Here is a 20,723-nt window from a genome sequence, read left to right as displayed (position 1 = left end):
CACTCATGTAGGAGGATTTGCTCTTTTCTTCATTGCTACATAGTTTAGATTTTACAGAAGGTGCTGCTGTTCAAAGAACTATATTGGATTGAGTAGCTTTCTGACACTACCAATGTGTTAGAGACAATTGTGAGTTTATAAAAGTTCTAATTTTAGATTCCTGTTAAAGTATAATGTATTATGATCCTACTCTTCATTTTTAGATTCTTTTCTCAGAGCTTTTTGGCTCTTCTGAAAGAACTTACATAAATTATACTTCATGTTTGATACTATTACAATTTTAAGTCTGGAAATAACAATGTTTTTAGTATTACTTCACTTAAAGGGGCATAAAATTGAACAAATTTAATTTGACTGCTCTGAGTGTTTGTGAATAGGAGGAAGAACTGAGGAGTACACAGTCATGCTTTTCCTATTGCTTTGTTTAAAATCCTCTCCTGGTAAATATTTACAGCATCTGGTGCTGTCTACACAAGTTTTGTGTACTGTGTAGTGTTGTTCAGATGCGCTCCTGGAGACAGAAATAAATTCCTAATACAGGAACAGCTTTGAGGCAGAGAGATGGTAAAAATTCAGGGAAATGGAAATGAAATTACCATTTTACCAGGAATTGTTAAAGGGACCATGACCACACCAAACAAAATTTACAGTACCATGAAATGAAATTTCAGCAGGCAAATATAAATTGAAAGCAAAATCGTTGTCTCATATGAAACTTAGAATGACAATAATAGACTTCTCATTTCATACCTTGTTTTGCTGTTCTGTCTCTTCAGGTAGTTTGACATACTGAACACTAGATACGCAATTGTAACAATGCTACTCCTTGGTATTTTGATACCTGTTATTTCTACTGCTTGGTGGTAAATTTGCTATGCATGTGTTAAAAAAATATAATAAAAAAAGTGATGTCTAACTGGAGGGAAAAAAAGATTTTAAATATCTTTCTCTTTTATTTTCATCCTTATGGAGGAAGGTGACACTAATAATGGTCGGTCTTGATAATGCTGGTAAAACTGCTACAGTCCGAGGAATTCAAGGAGGTGAGGAGGTTATTTATTGTCTAAATGGAATACTGAGAGAGAATAATTCCTAATTTTCAATCATTTAAATCTGAAAAGCCCAAAAACCCAAATGTTCAGGGTATCTTGATGCTTATATGCCTTGAGTTGACCACTGTATTGTTAACTGTGCAAAATGCTAAACTGCAACAAAAAAGTGCTAAATTGCAACAAAATATGTTCTGGGTTTTTTTTAAATTTCATGAGCATCATAGGATATTTTTGACGAGAATAAGGTTTTTTCAGCAGTTCAATAAATAGCTGAAGGAACATTGTAACTACAAACAAGCTGCTAGTCTCCGTCAGTTGATTTAAGTGAAAGAGTAGGACAAAAACTCTGAAGGTTGTAGACCACATTCTATGTAATAATTACTTTGAATTAATGCCATGATACAAAATATTCTGGTTAAAGATCTGCTTCACATGTTGGTGTACATTAGAGAAATCAATGGACTTCATATTTTTTTTTTTTACTTGTGTGCCTGTGCTGAAGTTGCTCTCAGGTGACCATCCAGTAACGTGCAAACTTTATATAAAAATCAGTGTTGTAATTATATATAATGACAAAAAGGTTAAAAAGAGGGAAATTGCATATGTGTATATAATAACATTAAGGATGGTTCTAATAATACATATTTTTTATCATCATTTATCATCAGAAAAGCACTGAAATTAGTGCCTAGAAAATTAATAGTAAGAGACAATTTTGAAGGGTGCTTTGAACCATCCAATGACACAGTGCAAGCAGGATGTAATTTGAGATAAAACTTGTGCTTATGAAAATGAAAATTCTCTGTGGGATTTTTTCCCCCTACTTCTGGAATTGTCTTTCTAAATAACTTTCGTCTTCTGCAATAACAAGAGTGTATTTAGTAGTGTTTTGGCAGACTTGGAGACTCCACCTCAACTTTCTGTTTACTTGTGCTATGTAAGAAAGCAGGAATAAAATCAAGGATATTCTCTCATATTCCTGAATCTTTGCCCTGAAAACATGACTGTTTAGTTATTTAGCCTTCCATTCTATGTCAAAATCCACTTTAATACCTTTATTAGCTCAATATGACAGTTATTTCTAAAAATCCTATTTTTCTGGGGAAAAAAGATAAGGTAAAGATGAGTATTTCTAAACTCAAGGAAAAGATAGTTCTGATTTCTGTCACTGTTTTGCAGTGTTTAAATAGTTGCCTTTTAATGCAATTATGGGGGTTTTTTTCCCTTAGTAGGGCTTGCAGAGATTAGAACCAGTATTTTTGGCTGTGCATCAGACACCCAGTCTGTAGGAGGAGACTGCAGCTGCAGTTGGTTTCTGCTAAAACCCAGCTGTCATATCTCAGTTTTTAGCACTCTGGGTAAATCAGCATGGCCACCAAAGTCTTATTTGCCAAAATAACTGAATTTTACACCTGTTTCTCTTGCCTTGTGCCTACTAAACTACATAAAACAGTTGAATATATCCAATTATCTCAGCCCTGCAGAGAGAGCTTAGTGGTGTGAAGCAAGTACAGGCTTTCTTTGCCCTCAGGGAAGGCAGACATTGAGCAAGAGTTTTAAATATAAAGCTATAATAGTTTTAGCATATTGCATGGCAAACTAGAAACACAGAAAATAACAAACAAAGGCTGAAACCTGTTCTTGAATAAAGAGAGTTAAGTAGTTTACATCTCAGAGGAACATGGTTTTGTTCACTTCATCTCAGGCCTTGGTTTGAACTTCTGAAGTTGTTTTGGCAACCATGGAGGATAAAGAATAAATTTGGTAGAGCACAAGGGTTCCCAGGTCATAATGCATTAACTGTTTTGTTTGTTTTCCTTCTCAAACTTGAATTAATACTATGCAAATGCTGAATAACTGTTCAGATGGTGGTGATGGGCAAGTAAAAGTGGCAGTACACTGAACACCACTGCAATGGAACTGTCTATATTAAAATATTAAATATTTAATATAAACATATGAGTTATATTATTTATAAATAGAAAAATAAATCTATTCTATAAATAAATTATTAAAACCTGCATTTTTGGCTCCTTTCTTTTCTCCACCCCCCTGGTCTAATGCTCCTTCTAAATTAATGTAAAGCAACTGGCTAAAAGACTAATATGTTAATTCAGAATTACCTGAGAAAAGGGGAAAATCTTAATGTAAAAATAAAAATGTGGTTGGCAATGTGATGCCATTTAACAGAGAGATTTCACTCCATGTTTTTAAAATATGAATTTTGCTACACAAATCATGATATTGAATCCTCTTTAAACTGAAAGATAAACTTTCTTTTTTGAACTTTGACAGAGTCTCCTGAAGACGTGGCTCCAACAGTTGGGTTTTCCAAAATTGATCTTAAGCAGGGACGCTTTGAAGTGACAATCTTTGATTTGGGAGGTGGAAAACGAATTCGGAATATCTGGAGGAACTACTATGCTGAGTCCTACGGGGTGATATTTGTGGTGGATTCCAGTGATGTTGAAAGAATGGAAGAAACAAAGCAAGCCATGATAGAAGTTTTAAACAGCCCTAAGATATCAGGAAAACCTGTATTGGTGTAAGTAATGTAATAAATGTTCTCCTAATAATCTGAAATTTGGGAAATTTAGACCTTCTGAGGAATCATTTATGTATAGTATGAACATAAGTTAAAGTGATATACTAATAACTAATACTACTAAGTTAAAGTATGCTAATACTGCTGTAACTTTAGCACTAAGCAATATTACAATTAGTTTTATGGTATTTATGTTTATTTATGTTACTCTCATATCATGCTGGGGAACAAAGCCTCATCTTTCTTTCCCTCTTTCCCTTCCTCTTTCTCTCCATAGTTGCTGGTGATATCCTAAATCCATTCACTGCCTCTGACTTTATCTCTTATTTAAACCTTCTCAGGGGTATCTATTTGTCTTCTCTTTCTTTAGCAGTGGAAAAACAATAAGATGAGATTTTTTAATATTTTAAAATTGTAATATTACTTGAAATGACAGGCTTTACAAATCTGGCATGACAACACGATGTAAAAATATCATTACTTAGGCCTGCATCAATTACTTAAATTGTAAATGCTTGATTATACTCAGCAATACTGGTGATCTCTCAGCAATAAATGTCTTGTTCACTTAACACATGGTGGTGCTGCTGATACATGATAAGCAAAATCTTATTAAAGGAAGCTTCCTTTAATAGAGTTTGGCATGTGCTTTTTCTCTGCTTAATAGGTTTTGTAAAATATTGGAAATAACATATTTCATTCAATTCGGGCCCACCAAAGGTCTTTGATAACAAATACCCTTTTGAAGTTACAAAATAAAGTTTAAAATGGTTTATCAGGACAATGTCTGGTGGGCATAAGACCTCCATAATGCCTTAAATTGCACAACATTTCTGTGCTATCGTAAGTGTCGTGGTTTGAGAGCCCCAAAATCTGTAAAATTAAGAGGAGAAGCGTCTTACTTTAAAGAAATAGTGATGCTGTGGTAACCACCAGGGTGCAAGTGGCTAATTGTTTTGATGAAGTGGAGTGTAGTTCAGCAAGCTAATGGTGTATTTGTTGAAAATAGATTAGATTTTACCTTCCATTGCTCTGAATGTTACTAGTGCAAGGGAAGGCAATAAAGGCAGCTTAATGTAGTGACTTTAACCCAAATCTGTTCTGAAAATGTAGCTGTGACAGTTGACAACTGTTTCTAATTAAATACAACGTCGGGGTGTTTTTGGGTTATGATGTGGGGGGTTTTGTGGTTTTGTTTGTTTGTTTGTTTTGTGTTTGTTGTTGTTTTTGTTTCTTTTGGGTTTTTGTTGTTGTTGTTGGGGGGGGTTGTTGTTTGTTTGTTTGATTTGTTTTTTGTAGAAATCTCCGTGCCCTAATCCTGTAATGGAGTTTATTTGGGTGACTGGCTGTACCTGCAGAGACCCCACTCACTTCCCTGGGACTTGATCCTGCTTTATGATCCATATCAGTGGCTAATCAGAAGGCAAAGTGTATTTATTAACTGAGTTTACTTAGACTAAACTAAATTTGTTGATGTTATTGCCTTCTAATAGATTCTTAAAGTGCAGAAGGTATTGGCTGTTGTTGACTCTTCATACAAATTACTTGGAGATGTTAAACTTTCTAAAAATGTTAACATTTTTCTTCCTGTTGAGTGTTATCACCTAATCTATGTTTGCTTTGCTCATGTTCAACAGTCAAGTGCTTAAGGAGTTACTCAGTCTGTTATTTATGGGGGCACTAAGTTGTAGAAAGTAGTTCATACAGTTCTTAGATTCATTGGTAAATTCTTTCAGCATCCTCAAGCCTTATACAGGTATACAGGTTTAAATTTTCTTCACTTAGAATGTTTTTTTTGTCCTTCCTTTTATCAGAAAGGAACACACAGACTTCCTATTATTTAGACAAATACTGGTTTTGTTTGGGGTTAATTGTGTCTGCTGGGGCTTTTATTTTGGTTGTCTGGGGTTTTTTTGTGTTGGAAGAGGAAATGTGAGTCTGTGTGCTATGGCAGATGTTTTTATACTAGGGAAATTGCTGGCCAGGTATTTTTATTTTAGTAGAAAGCTCATTTCTGCCTGTTATTTTGGTGATAAGGGATTAAAGCTATTAATATTTTACTTTTCTTAGTAGAACACTCAGAGCTCTGCTTTAATTAGTTTGCTCTTCTGTATGATTATATAACTAACAAAAACACTGGAAAGTTACTTTAGTGATCACTGCAAAATTTCTGCTGTTCATAATTTTGAATGCTCAACATCAAATTCCCATGATTTCAATGTAAGTTTTAGTTAATGCTATTTATTTTCAGTTATTAGCACCCTGTATTAAGAAAAAGCTTTCCACAAGTCCTGGTTTTCTCACTTCCAGTTGTTCTTCAGTGTGTTTTATATCTTTCTGTTTTGCCTGTTTCTAACCAAATATACATCTGAGAACTACTCAAATTGTTAACTTTTGTATTGTTTTCCTACGTATTAGTGAAACTCAAGTTTTACTCCACAATTTAAAGCACAACTCTTGTTTAACAAGATCATGTTTACTTCAGAAAAACATCTCTGTTGTGTGAAGAAGAAGGCTGGCCCAGGAACACATTTCCCTCTCAGATAAGGATGTGAACACCTCTGCATGGGAGATGCTGTGTAAACCAGTGGTGTTTGCTGTATTTTGATTTTTCTCTCCTGTCAATCCTGGCTGCAATAATCCCTCAAGAAGTACCACAATGCCTTTCTGTTTAAGGGCCCAGGAGAGAAGGAAAGTTATGTACCTTTGTTTTTTCTAAAAGTAAAAACAGGAAAGGAAGATGGGGTGGTGTTGATGTTAGGTGCGTATTTCTGTGTGTATTATATAAGTTTATATACATACATACATACATACATACATACATACATATATATATATATATATAGGTTGACCATAGCAACTTTTTTCTCTGTATTGTTTATTGTCTGGTTTCTACTCTGCTCTTGGAACATAAAGGTAGTTTCCATATATACAGCAGTTAAGGGAGGTTGTTTAATGAAATAGTATCTGTGGTGTCATTAACTTTATTTCTTATAAATGTTATAATATTTTTCTCTTTAAGGTTCAGACCTTTGATTGTATTTTGATAACAGTTAATTTCAGTTGCAATTTTAATGTGGGATGGAAGGAATCCAACTATTTATAAATATCACAATGTAACAATATTCAGTAGTGCCCTTTGATAGTACTTTGATTTTTTTTTTTTTTGTCCCACTAGATGAAACTGAAGACATGTAGCTCACTTAGTATCTTTTAGGATTGTAATGCAGTTTGTTCTGCCTTCTCTGACTGTATCCAGATATAGTAGTATTGATTGTGCCTTTGCACAGCACAAAGAGTTCAGAAATACGTTTCTGGTTTGGGGTTTGGTTTTAGCGTGGAATTTTTTTTTTAACTTTCTTTTTGGAACTTTTTTCGCCTCTGTTGCAGTGTTATTTTCTGTTAAATTTCATTAGAGAGCTGTTTCTCGTTAAGTTCCAAAAGCAGTTGGGAACAGGGTAGAAGCCAGCCACTGGGAATATGGAAAGCAAAAGCACTCCTTTTCTGCTTGCTGGTTTAGGTACTCAGGGGAGCTATTCTTATTTGCTGCTTTAGGCATCTGGTTTTCATTCCTATTTGAAGATCTCAAGCTTCTACAATCAGCAGAATTTCATGGAACCATCTAGAGTTGTGGAAACCCTCCATTAGTTCTGGCAACTCCTGTAGAGTACAAATAAATGCATGTCCTGCACCATTCTGGACTTCCCACCACAGGACTACCATGAAGATAAGTGTGATTATTATGTAGTGAGTCCGGTTGGGTACTGGAGCATGTGACATATCAGGAGAGTCAGAGAGCTGCTTTTGTTCAGACTAGAAGTAAAGAAACTAAGGGAGAGATCTTCCTGCTGCCTAAGCAATAAGGTGGTGAAGATAACAGGGTTCTTTTCAGGGGCACGTGGTAGGATCAGAAGTGGTAGACAAGAGCTGCAACTAGGAAAATTTCTGTCTTGATTTGAGCAAACGTTGGAGCAGAAGGATGATCTGGAGGTCCCCCAGAAATTCCTTCCAACCCTAAATCATCCTCTGGTTCTAGATTTTTTTTTTTAATAAGTATGGAGTTCTATTGGTTTTTTATATTTTTCCTTTAATTTTTGTACTAGCAAAAGTGAGACTGCAGATGCAACTGAACATTTAGGTAGAACAGGCAGCAGTAAGAAAATGCCTTAACACTGTGTGATAAAGTATCATATTCCCCTATCCTTACCTAGTAGGGGGTCTGCCTGTGTAGCTGAATAATATAAATATCTCTCTGTCGGTTTGTTAATGCTTGGCTTCTCAGCAAGCTGCTGACAAATATCCCTGTAGGTTTGGTGATGTGATGTGCTCTGCTGCTGCTGGTATTCTTGAATTTGTTCAGAAAACAGCAGCTCAACCCCTATCTGTAAGAAATACAGCAGGGTGTTATTAAATAAATAACCCAATGTCTGTGAGTAACTTTTCCTGTAGAGGTTGTAGTGAAACACTCCAGATAACTCTCTTCTGACTTTTTGTTTGGTTTAGGCATCACATTGTGGATTGTTACTAATGGAGTCTGCTTTATGTGTAGATTGGTTTTGTAGAATTTCAAATTTCTGGGGAAAAAAACCCCGTAGAATTTGAATCAAGTAAATAAAAGTGCTAAAAAACACAAGGCAATTAAAAATACCAATTATTATTTTGCGAAAAGCAACTAGACCATTATTATGAAATCTGTCTTTGAGATAACAATGCTTTCAATGCTTCCCAAAAGCACAGGTAGTTTGTTGCCACATTATTTTAGTTTGAGTCAGAAGAACAAAAAAGTGGCACTTTCGTCCTTTGATCCTTTCCCCTCATTCATGTGATTGTGTGAAAACCATAACATTCTTCGCATTCTTCTAACTCTCTTTGGATAAGTAGACAGAGTTTTTCCTGAGAGCGCTGTTGAAGGGAAAATGAGATCCTAAGACTGCTTTTCAAGATCAGTTTGCTGTGTAGGAACCATTGGTATTTCCAGGAGTTCATTTCTTTTATCATTTGCAGCATGGACAACACCAGCAGCATATTGCTCTGCAGGGGTTTCTTTTTCTATACCTGACTGCAAGCCCAAATTTTTCTTTAGATACTTGAGTATATTCTTGAGTGTTGTTCATACTGATCTCTATGTTGTTGATCATCTCCCCCTGCTCCTCCACCAGCACTGATATCTGGATAAAAAGTTCCTTTATGTCTTTGATCTGGTTCTCTAGACTGACGAGTTCTTTGTGTCTCTGCTCGATCTCTGAAAGCTGAGCTTTAGTTATTTTGGCTTCAGTGAGGAGATTTTCATTGAAAATCTCCCATTTTCCTTGTTGGAGCATGTCATTGACTTCTTCCTCAGACACCTCCTTACCAGCTACTTCGAGCTGACGGACAATAAACCTCCTGCATTTCTCCTGCTTGGCAGTTATGGCTTCATTGTAGGAGAGCATGGCATTGAGGTAACGGTGGGATAAGAAGGCATGTTGAAAAGTCAAGATTCTCACTGTGGCACGTGATGGCCCATGCTCATTTTCAGCTTTTTTCACTGTCTTTGACAGTTCATCCAAACATTTTCTTATGTGCTCTGCTTGAATTTTTATTTCCCTTGCTATGTTAGATTCCTTTTTCAGAACACTGAATCTCCTCATTGAAGACACCAGGCTTTTTTGTTGTTGGCTGAATTTATTAACTTCTTCCACCAAGTTATTAATTTCATTCTGAAGCTTCTGGATTTCATGCAAATGCCTTTCAGTTATGGGCTCTTTTTCATAAATAATGGCCTGCTGTTCAAAGTCCTGCTCCTCTTCTTGGACAGCTGCACTGTTGTTTTCTCCAGCTATCTGTAGTTCCTTAGCCCTCAGTTTAAGCTCTTGCAGTCGGTCTCTCATGGCTTTTGTGTTCAGGGTTTTTTTTTTTTCCCCGGGCTTTTTTTCCCCCCCTCTTGCAACACAGGAAGTTAATCCAATATCTTTTTTTGTTGGTTTTGTTTCACTGTAATCAAAACGTAACAACAATCAATGTTAGCAGTTGTACGTATAACATAAAAAGTAGTTTGGGAGGTTAGAGCCACTTCTCTCTGCACAAAAGTAAAAGTGGTGGGTATTCTGAACAAATACATGAGATAGGTGGTGTCAGTGCACTCCACCATTTATTCCAGACTCTTGAGGAGTTTATCATAACCACCTTCACATGGGTCTGGTTACAGTCTTTCCTCAGCTTCTTCACTACAGTGTTCCTTCCACATACAGTGATTTGGAGCCCAATCCCATTTTTGTGGGTAGAATGCAGAACTTAGACCAGTGAAGAACATAATGTGTGGAGAGCACTTTTATTTTGAGGAGGAAGAGAGGAGTAACTCAAATTCTTATTTTATCCTAGTTCTTTATCTGATTAAAATTAATCAACCTTTAAATCTTTTTGGAAATAGAAGTGAATCTGCTGTTCCATTTTTGGATTCTCTGTAAGAAACACAGCTCTCATAATTTTAAAAACTAATGATTTAGCATGAAAATAGATTGTTTTTTTTTTTTACGTTTGAGTTTTTCTGGAGGTGAATCCCCATCACTAATGTTGCAGCATGAAGATTTTCTAAGCCTATTTTCTATTCTTACATTATAATTTGCAGTCTTCATAAAATTTATGCAAATGTGCGTTGTGCACCATGGTGGGATACAACTCAGTGCTGTTTCTTATTTAAGAGAAAGTGGATTTAGTTTTGTTTTATACCCTAGATGTTGTGAAGATATAATTCCCAATATATTCTTAAATATATTCTTTATATTCTTAAATATATAGCTTTACTGAAGATATAATTAAGAGAAAATTTCCATTGGGCATGTTTTAGAAAACATCTGAGTTCAACTGGTTTTAATTATAGGGAAGAAAGTGTTTTTCTCAAACTCTACATGAATTATTTGCTTGGACTGTGATCAAGAATGGAAAATTTCAGTAAGAAGTAAAATGTTCAGGACTAGAAGATTATGGGATTTTTTACTTGGGGTCTTCTGGTTAAATCAAATGTATGTCTTCCAAAGGGCTGCTCAAGCAGTTAAACAGGACGGAAGTATCTTTTGCCTGTTTTTAGATGTTTCAGGAAAGACTTAAAGGTACAATTATTCTTAAACCCTGGTTCTAAAGATCTATATTTGTTTTTTAGTACTTTTTTATAGTATCCAGAAGGATGCATTTGTAGTAACTGCAAAGGATCAATCAGGTAACCTGTCAATATGCAAATTATTTTGTTGTATTTGAACAGTTTGAAATGAGACTTCATATTTAAAGTCCCTAAATAGATTTTTGAATAATATAAGTCATGGAGTTAAACAGTGAGTGTGGACACATCTTCACAGATTTAATGTGGCTTTCTGCAGGAGGATTAACTGAAAAACAAAACTTGAACTGCTTCAGGGGTCAATCATGAGAAAGAATGTTGATATTCTACCCTAGTGTGGATTTCCCGTACTGCTTTTTCTTTTCCTTATAATCCTTTAGTATGTGAATTTAGTGTTTGATTCACGTCAAGAGAATCCAAAAAGTTACAGTAATGTACTGAAACTTGTGATCAGAAAACTTGCAGGTTATTTATTGAGGAGTATTATTTTGGGGTGGGCAAAATGCGACATGTATTTGTTTCATTACAGTAATGCCTCTTCATTGCTGAACTTCCTATGTATCTCCCCACAGCAGAAGTCAGGCAATTCCTTCAAGATAACATCCTTTAGGAATGTTTCAGAGCTGCTGCAGGGAAAGTGACCTGAAAATGTGTTTCAGTGTAGCCCAACGCTGCTGACCCACGTTAATTTAGGCTGGTTTGGCAAACCTGGGATTAAAAGCAGTTCTAAGGGCACCATTAATGTTTATGATGTGTTGTGGCAAGACTTTCTTGTATCCAAGGCAATGCAAGTAATTTCTGAAAAGCTCTGAAACATGCATGAAGTCATCCAGTTACTCCTTCAGACCACAAATGGCAGTTACCCATTTTTCATATGATTAATCTCCTATGATTTGAAAGTAAGTTAAACATTGGAGCATATGCTGGGCTTTATCTTCTGTAGGTATATGCATTAATGATTGACATCTACTTTTCAATGTTTTAGGTGCATTGGTCTTCAAATAATTAGGGGGAAATGGGGAGAACAAACAAAATTGCAAATCTCCAAACATTCTCAACTATCAAACTTGCAAAGCACCAAGCATAAAATATTTAAGATGTTTTTTTCTTGTTTAAACATTATTCTCACAAAAGAATGGAATCAAGCAATTTGAACCTTAGTTTCATATCTTATATTCTGTCAGGTTTGCCTTCAAAACCTGCCACTGAATGTACCTGGCAATAAATGTGGTTGATTATACTGGCAACTGAAACACATGCTGGTTTCAAATAAATAAGGATGTCTTCCTGACAAAGATAACCTTGGAAATTGTTGGCTTGGCTTTTTGAGTGTTCCACAACAAGCTTTGCTTTGTGAGTCCTTGTTTTTGTCCTGTGTGTTTGTGTATGTGGGTAGGGGCACATCAGGTTTTGATTGAGATGAAAGATCCATTTTCTTGAAGTTTTTGTCAATAGAAGGAGAATATGCCTATTCTTTTAGACTTAAGTAAACAGAATATGTGGACTGGAAGCAATCCAGTGACTTAGTGTGTCCCCTATATTCAAAAAAAGATTTAAAAAGATGATATTTTTACAGTGATAAAGTAGCACAGACTGGCATGTCCTCATCAGAATTTCTGTTCATCAGAGGTTGGAAAATTTGGCTTAAAGCAGCCGAGAGACTGACTGCAGGAAAGCCAAAGCATATCAGTAGATGGGAAAGCATTTGCTTGTTAAACTATAGCTTTAAATTATTGACTGTATTTAGAAATAGCTCTAAATGCTTTCATACCTATAAATCTGAAAAGTATTAGTGAGGTTTGCTTGTGTTTCTAGCCATTCCTCAGTCATAAATGCTGCTGTGACATCTGTTATCTGAACTATTACTGATGCTGAAAACATGTTTGGAGCTGGAATCACAGGCTGATGGTTAAAAAAAGATAATTTGTAGAAATGGAGTTGCTCTAATAATATGGCTGCAATTACTTATTTGAACTGATGTGGCTGCAGGATGGATTTGAGGAGGAGGGGCAGAGGTAAAGGAGGATGAATCAGGTCCAGTTTTGCCCAATACCTAAGTTGTACTCAGAGTTCAGGGATTATTGATATGCTTTCATAAAACTTATCTGGGGAGAAAAAGTAGGAATGCACTGGGACGTTTCAGTTTGGTTGCTCTGGTATTTTGTATCTCCCAGAAACGCTTTTTTCCCTGCTCCTCTCAGTGTTTTTATCAAGTAAATCCACTGTTGGTTAAGTTTGTATTTGTTCTTCTAGTAGGCATCTTTATATATAGTTAGATATATAATTATCAGGTTCAGAAATGCAATTTTTACATCCTTATCAAATATATTTTAAGGGGATTGCAAGAGTCTTTGCCTTCTGATAACTTGACTGTTTTGCTCATCAGGGTTATGTGAATCTCTGCAGTCAAACCCATGACATAAGTGGCTGGGAAAGTCTTTATAAAGACAATTACATCAGCACACTGGTGGAATAATAGATCCTGAGAGCTGGACCACCATTATTAATCTGTCAGGATGATAAAGTATGTCCTAAATTCAAAGATAATGAAAATTTTTATATTCTCTTCTCTATTTTTAAAGGAAAAAAAAAGACAAGTTAAAAGGTCCATTTGCTTAATTGCAAAGCAATGACATAGAATATTCTTCCACTTTTTAAATACACCCAATAAAAGTGGAGCCTACATCCAAAAATGAGATTTGAGCTGCATCAAGTTAAAAGATACAATTGGATATGTGAAGAAGTTAAGTTGATCATATGGAACTCGTGTTGCTGGTTGTAATTAGATGTAATGGCTTCTTTTTTGGCTTTGCTGGATTGTTTTATTTCTTCCCCACCACCCCCAATTGACCAAAGCCTCCTGTTTATTTTAATTTCCATAATTTTCTTCACTATTTCTTGGTTATTTGTCACCTTCATTAAAATGCCTGGCACAAAAGGCTCTGTTTATATTTGATCTTTGATACAATTTTCATGCCTTCTTACCTTCATTTTAACATCCTGCATACTCTTCCAGAGAAGAGGACTTGGAGGCAATTAAGAAGCAGAATTCTCTCTTTAAGAGGTCTTTGATATGTATGATCTGTGTTCTGGATCATACTGCTTTCTTTACCTTGGTTGAAATAGATATCTTTTGTTGTTAGTGGGGTTTTTGTTTTGTTCTGTTATTTTGGGGTTTTGTTTTGTCGGTTGGGTTGGATTTTTATTTATTTTTATGATTGCAACAAAAATAAAGGTTGGTTTGTTTTCCTGTCCCATAGTTACGAGTCAGTTAAGGGCACTGGGTAGAGGATGTTTTCAGGCAACATGTCCCAAAGGAATTTTGGGTCACATGTCATCTTAAAATTTTATTTTATTCATGTTCCCAGCTGCAGTGAAGTTACATTATAGCTCTGTTATATGATGACTATAAAGCTGTATAACTTCGGAGCACAATGGCTGTGGATAGTGTTTGGAGTCATACTCGGGGCTGGAAGTTGATTCCTGCTTAAGTATCTTAAGTTAGCAACAAAAAAATTAGTGAGACACATATAACCATTTAAATGCATATAGTTTAAAATACTTTTAGTAGTCTGTGAGGAAAACTAGTTGAGTTGAAATTTAGTTTGCTCCAAAGGCTGTGCTCTCTCATATATTCTCACAAGAATGTTTGATGGGGTTTGATGGGAATCTTGCCCTATTTGTCAAAGATTTATCTGAAGTAATTAAAGTAGGATTTCTTGCTACAAGTTACATTTATTTTCTCCTCTGTTTAAAAAGTGTCCTTTAACTTAAATACTTGGTAAACAAACATGCTTAAACCAAGGATTACCAGACACAAGCTGGTTGGGTGAAAATATCCTCTTAAAGCATCTCTGTCTTAAGATAAGTCCTTAGAAAAACATGCTTAGAAATAGTTGTAAGTTCAAGTTTCTGTTTGTGGGAAGTGTGGGAGTGGTTCAACAAGAAAATACCAGAGGCAGAGAGCTTGCCCTGCCTAAAAATATGCCATTTATGAGATGAGAGTACAAAATCAGTTACATTTTCAGCAGAGGGGACTTATAGGCTGTGTCTTATTCTTAATATTGAAAAATACTAAAGTGCAAAGGTAGTTTGTGGAGAAATAGTGATATTGAGTAAAAACATGAGATTAAAATAGAATAAAGCAGTCCTGAGTATTCAAGGAGTTCATAAGGCGTGTAAGAATTAGTCCAAAGTGCAACCAAATCGTGCTGCTCTGGAGTAAGTTCTCAAAGGGAGATGTAGAGAGGGAGAAAATAGACCTTAGTTACTTAAAATAGTGTAGATGTTCTTGGGCCTTTGAGCATAAATCTGTAGCACAGTTATGATGTAGGAAATGTAGGTGTCTTGTGTTTTTGTGTGGTGCTGCATGAAATGGGAAGGAATCCTGAGAGAGAAGGGAATACTACTTAGTGGAGTGGGAGAATCAGCAGTTGATGAATCACCTGGTACAAGCTTTTATACTTTCAAAATCTCTACAACTGTCAGTTCTTCTCTTGTGTTTCAATGAAAAATATGGGGGGCTTTTGCTATTTTGTGAAGTATTTGGTTCAAAGATACAGTGATTCAGTTGCAAATCTGAAATTGTTCCTTGGAGTTTTGAAACCCTTTGTTGTGATTGTGTGGCTGCAGAAAGGGAAGACTCGAGGAAAAGCATCTTCCACCATGTCCACGTGTCCAGACAGCAGTTCTCATGTTCCCTGCTAATACTCTGGGAAGTGGGAGGTGGTGAGTTCGTGCTTTTGCGCTCACATAAGTCACAGTTGTGGTGACACACACACTGCACCTACAAGTCCTCACTGACACAACAATGATCTCACTCTGCAAATCACTTAATCTGTGCTTTATTCTCTGTAATTGTGAGGGAATGGAGTATCCCTTGATTAAAAGCAAAACTGGAGAACTTATTTGGTGTTTTGATGGTGATTTTTTTCACCTATTTAGCCAAAAATTTCGATAATGCTCTTTGAGTCCTCAGACATGAGCAACAGAGAGAAATAAATGCATATGTTGTAGGTACCTGGGTTTATTTGTTTATTTCCAGCAAGAATAAGACTAGAAATCAGCACCTTCCCTTAATTAGCTGGTGCAAATATGATGGCCACCTACAGGTCACAGAAATCCAGAAAGAAAATCATAATCTCTTCTGCTAAAAGATCACATAATTAAGGTCTAAATATTCATATAATTTAAAGCAGTATTTGAAAATAAAATAGGAGCAGGAGAAAAGGCTGCAACAGGATAGGGGACAGGTGAAATTCTTTCAGCTTAATAGGATATGTTTTATATATCCTAGTTAATGGGGTTTTATTGCTCTAAATGGTTTGAGATTTTTGTCTTCCTGGCAGTGGAATTGTAGATTCAAAATTTGTCCTGTACAATATCCCACCTACTTTCCATTCCCATTTCATCCCTGTCAGACCACAGAGCTTTGTATCACAGCCTTGGAACTCACCTGGAATAAATGTAAGGATTTTCAGGCAGATTTTTTATAAAAACATATCTTATAGGCAATTTGACTATACTTTGTTTGCCTAGGTATTGATATATCAAGGTGAAATAAAGTATAAAAAACCAATTCATATTTACAATTTTTTTTAAAATCTTGTCCAGAAATATATGGCAACATAGTTTATTGTTACTTCTTTTGGAATTACACATCTGGAAGCTGAAAATAACATGTTTTATGTGAGCTCAGACATCTCTTTGGATGCAGCCTATTTGACCAACAGGTGTGAATGAACTGAGAGCAGAGCAGAGAAATATGTTTTCAGTAAATATGAATATGGTTTAGACCTATGGTAAGAAAACATGAAATTTAACAAAATAAAACAAATAATAATTATTGACAACCTTGTGACCACTTCAAAAGGTAATATGAAAATGAAGTTGCCCAGAGATATTATAACAGGATGAGTTTAGAATCTTATTCTTAATTATTCTCTTATTTAAATGTGACCTGGAGGAACTGTCTCGGGCTAAGCTTGAAATAGAGAAATGTCTCATAGCTCCCTGCAACTGCATGAAAACAAACTGTTAATTGCTGTTTGCAGGCAGATAATCTTGTAGCACTTTATTCATCATTTCTTCATTATAGCTTAGCCTAATATCCAAAGGATTGTTTTGCATAAGGGTTGAAGGCATGAAAAGCAAACTAGAGGAATGAGGTAAGTTTATTTGAGGAAGAGCTATGTGTCAATCAGTAAAAAGTTACTGATGGGTTTGTCATTATTGTCAGCAACCGAGAAGACCTGAAACTGTTGGTCTATTCTCCTATCTGTTTGTTTGCTAAAAATATAAAGAATTTTGTGTTCCATGACTTCCTGAAAAGGCTCATGAACTGCCAGTAACTGAAGAAGAAGGAACAAGCAAAACAAGCTGGCAAACTGACATGTTTGTGGATCAGGAGTTTGACTTTTGTGGATGTTTAACATAAGCAAAGCATAAAAAGACTAATAAACTTTTTCATGCTGTGTCTGCTGAGGCCTCCCTTCTCTAGGATAAAACATCGTTCTGATAGCTGTCCAAGAAAAAAAGTTAATAGATGGGAGATAAAATTTCTGAGGGGAGAAAAGGTAGAACAGCATTTTTAAATAGAAGGTTGACTGTACACTGAAGAATAGAGCACTGTTCTTTCCTGTGTGTAGGCTGCTGTTTAAATTCAAAGGTTCTGTCTTCCTTGTTTCCCCAGGAATTCTAACTCCATCCCACAAAGCTACAGGTTCTTCAAGGAGCCTTAAAGACTAATGATCTCTGATTAATCATTCTCGTAAAGATGCATTTTCCTAAACTTGCTTTTTCCTAAACTTGCTTTTAACCTGTTGATAGCTCTGATACTGTAATATTTTGACTTCAGGGATGCTTTGCTCTTCATTTTGATGGCCACCATGGGTCTGTGATCACTAATTCTGATTAAACTTAACCCCAAAAGCAGCACATCTGAGACATTTTTACAGATCACTCCCCAGTGTGTACCCACTGCAATATTCACTGTTCAGTATTATGTTACTGTATAAGAATCCCACACAAGTAGAGGGAAATGCATCAGTTGGAAAGTAACAGTATTTAAAAAAAACTCCAACTCTGCCAAACAGGAAAACAAACACGTGCACACGCATACCCTCACACATAAAACCCTCTTCCCACACATACCCTTTCTGTAACACCTCTTGGATTTCTGATGAAAGCCAAGATACAAATGTGTCCATTTCATACATTTTTTTTTCCACCAGATCTTTTGTATTGTAAAGTAAACTTAAATACTGGTTTGTTTTTTGTTTTGTTTGTTTTTTTCCTCTTTGCTCAGTAATTTTATAAACAGCTCAAGGAATAGATTGCATTCAGACTTTGTTTTTCTCTGGCATGTCTTCTGGCTTCTAAAGAAATATTGTCACTGAACTGTAGATGTCACTTGTGCCAATGCACACATACACTCCCTTTCCACATTGTTTCCTGTGACTTTTAAAGTTCAAAAGCTCTCTTAAGTTGCTTAGACAAATCCTACTTGATATAAAAGCAGTAGGTGCCTACTTTTTCTTTATTTCTTGCATGAGGTAAGTTTGGTACACCAACACAATTCCAAATATACTTATGTGAAATTGAAAGCAAGCCAAGCATGATTTTATATATGAAAGCTTCTTACTCAGCAAACTTAACATGATAAACCAACAGACACGCTCCTGTGCTTTCAAGTATGTTTTGATATATACCTCTTATGGGGTTTTAAACATGAAAAATTGCTATATATGAAGTTTAACGGACTTGGAAATTTAAAACCAAGGTCTATCCTTTAAGATAATTCTGATGTATTCCCTGAAGAAGGTATTTTTATGCATAAAATTTGCCTCGAAACCTGGTGTTCCTGTGCATGAGCAGTAGAGCTCTGAGACTGTATTCACCCACAGAAATACCTAATTCTTTGCTGGGTCGACATACATTATTTGTATGTCTTGACACTTGAGCACATTTCCATTCTAAATCCCCAGTACAGAGCTTTTTTTTTCAGATATTTGCAACTTTATATATATTAGGTAAGAAAAACATGTATACCTCTTAATCCAGTGCTGATGGCTTTCTGTTTTATCCTTTCCAGCGGAACTCCTGCTTCAGTACAATCTGAGAAACATTTTTCTGAGTATTTCCCTAAGTAACATGTCCTGAGTGACTTTTCCATTAAGGATTTTCTTCATTCCTTCTGCTTCTAGTTCTTATATAGTTGTCCAAGTGTTCAGGAGGGTGTAGTGTGAGAGAGAAACTTCTGCCACTGCAGTAGACAGGCAAATTGATTACTTTCTACTTGGGGAATCTGGTTCTGCCTGTTTGAAACCCAGCCTTGCTGAGGGGTGGATCCATTGCTGGAACTGCCCAGCAGCAGGAAGTGCCTGGGAGCAGCTCCTTGAATAGAGAGGCCTTAAGAGCTGGAAGTGGAACACAAGTGTAAGTGCAGGGCTTGCTTTCTTCTACACCAGAAGGGAAAAGGAAGCAAGGTTAGATGGATCTAATAGTAGATGGAAAACAAAACCCAGCAAAATAATGCCTTTTACGACAGTATCTTAAAAATATTTTAACTCCATTTATGTGTTTGACCTAAAGTCTGAGGTGTTCAGTAAATGTATGACCTGAGCAAACCACTTCGCTTCCTGGGGAGTATTAGGTGGAGGCAGTTATTTGGATATGCTGCTTTTCCAGATATAGCATCTTAGCCATATTTTTTGAATGCTCAGTCAGTGTTGCTGCAGAGAAGATGGAAACTAATTGACCAGAAAGACAAATATGACACCTTTCAAGGTATTAGAGGGTAAAAATCAGCAGCTACTGCAAGCTGTAGGACTTCAGTGTCACACTGACACTGAGCTGTGCAGCTCACCAGCATTTCATTCTGCCTCAGCTGTGCTTTGTAGAGTGTGCAGTCCAATAACACAGCACAGAGTACAGTTATTTAATCTTCAGGTGAGAAAGGAATAGGCTGTGGCAACAAGCACTGCTCAGAAATATTTTCTTCAATTAGATCTGGATGAATTGACAGCACTGCTGAGCAATGCTTTTGGAGACTGAAGGGCAGCACAGTAGGATTTTCAGATTGTAACAGAGATGTTAAGTGGTGGGGAAAAAAATGGAGATAATTTTTTCCAATCTTGTAATTACTTTCCATAGCTTTCTTGAATTTAATTTAATTTTTTCCCTGGTTTATCCTATTTCATAGCTAAACACTGAGAGGACATTTCATGTTCTGGCTGGTTGCTGAGAAGAAACAGTGACAAACATTGAAAATATCTTAGGCTCTGTATGTGTATTGACTGGGAATCTCTGCAGTGAATCATCCAAAGTGCTGTAGAAGTTCTCTCTTTGAGAAGTGGGAACAAGTTTTCAAAGGAGGGGCAGGGAGAAGAACCTTATACTCTTTTTAGCTCTGCAGGCAAGTCAGTAAAGTTCTGATTATCAGTGGGATGTAGGGATTGTATTCCCAGGATGATGATAAATAAGTGAACCATTTGGACCACAAATAGTTAAGAATGATGAAGGTTGAGAGAGACTGGACATTTGAGAAGCTACTTTTCTATGGTCTCCTTCATAAAAAAACTCTTCTAGAAAAGATGAAAGATTAAATAATGAATCATGAGGTTAATGATGACAAGGGATGTTTTTTTGAGCTGTAGATGCAATACAGCTTTTTCCCTAATGTTTCTTTGAAAGTAAAAACTCTCTTGGCAGTAAAATAATTAAGAATTGAAACTCTCATACTGTGATTCTGGAAAATATGAAAGAATAAGGTCTTAGACCAAATTGATGTGCTGACAAGTTCTGCTAACTGTGGAGTGAATTCTTACCATTGTTCCTTCCCAGCAAGGAGTATGATAAATCCAAAGTACAAGCTTTGGCCTAATGTTCCCTAAAAGCCATTTGAGTTAATGATGATTACTTGATGTCTGGTTCCAAAACCTTCTGCCATTGAGTTCATGAAAGCCAAATATTTGTCTTCTTATCCAGAAGGTTGAATCAGAGTTCTCATGTAATTGAAATGTTGCAAGTGCAA

The 20,723-nt window shown here is 36.0% G+C and overlaps 2 protein-coding genes across 7 annotated transcripts in view; one reads left to right on the top strand and one right to left on the bottom strand.

Moving 5' to 3' along the window:
* Positions 1-944: 944 nt before the first annotated feature.
* Positions 945-20,723, top strand: part of LOC113962012 (ADP-ribosylation factor-like protein 13B) — a 31,392-nt gene continuing 11,613 nt past the window's right edge. For all 6 annotated transcript variants that reach the window (XM_027672821.1, XM_027672822.1, XM_027672819.1 and 3 more), the window contains exons 1-2: positions 945-1,043; positions 3,348-3,597. In XM_027672821.1, the coding sequence (XP_027528622.1) occupies positions 989-1,043; positions 3,348-3,597 (305 nt within the window). In that variant the 5' untranslated portion in view covers positions 945-988. The remainder of the gene's footprint in view (positions 1,044-3,347; positions 3,598-20,723) is intronic.
* LOC113962013 (syntaxin-19-like) lies at positions 5,515-20,709 on the bottom strand. Its single transcript, XM_027672825.1, has 2 exons — positions 18,740-20,709; positions 5,515-9,570 (listed from the first exon to the last, which is right to left on the bottom strand). The coding sequence occupies exon 2, from the start codon at positions 9,465-9,467 to the stop codon at positions 8,592-8,594; it is 876 nt and encodes a 291-aa protein (XP_027528626.1). The 5' UTR covers positions 9,468-9,570; positions 18,740-20,709; the 3' UTR covers positions 5,515-8,591.

The sequence above is a fragment of the Neopelma chrysocephalum genome, unplaced genomic scaffold (genome assembly GCF_003984885.1).
Source record: "Neopelma chrysocephalum unplaced genomic scaffold, ASM398488v2 Primary Assembly neopelma1_98721, whole genome shotgun sequence".
Classification (NCBI taxonomy): domain Eukaryota; kingdom Metazoa; phylum Chordata; class Aves; order Passeriformes; family Pipridae; genus Neopelma; species Neopelma chrysocephalum.
The sequence above is the reverse complement of the archived record's forward strand: the minus strand, read 5'-3'. Positions and strand labels throughout refer to the sequence as shown.

Coding starts and splice junctions, on each gene's coding strand:
- LOC113962013 (XM_027672825.1), bottom strand. CDS start 9,467: ATGAGAGACCGACTGCAAGAGCTTAAACTGAGGGCTAAGGAACTACAG.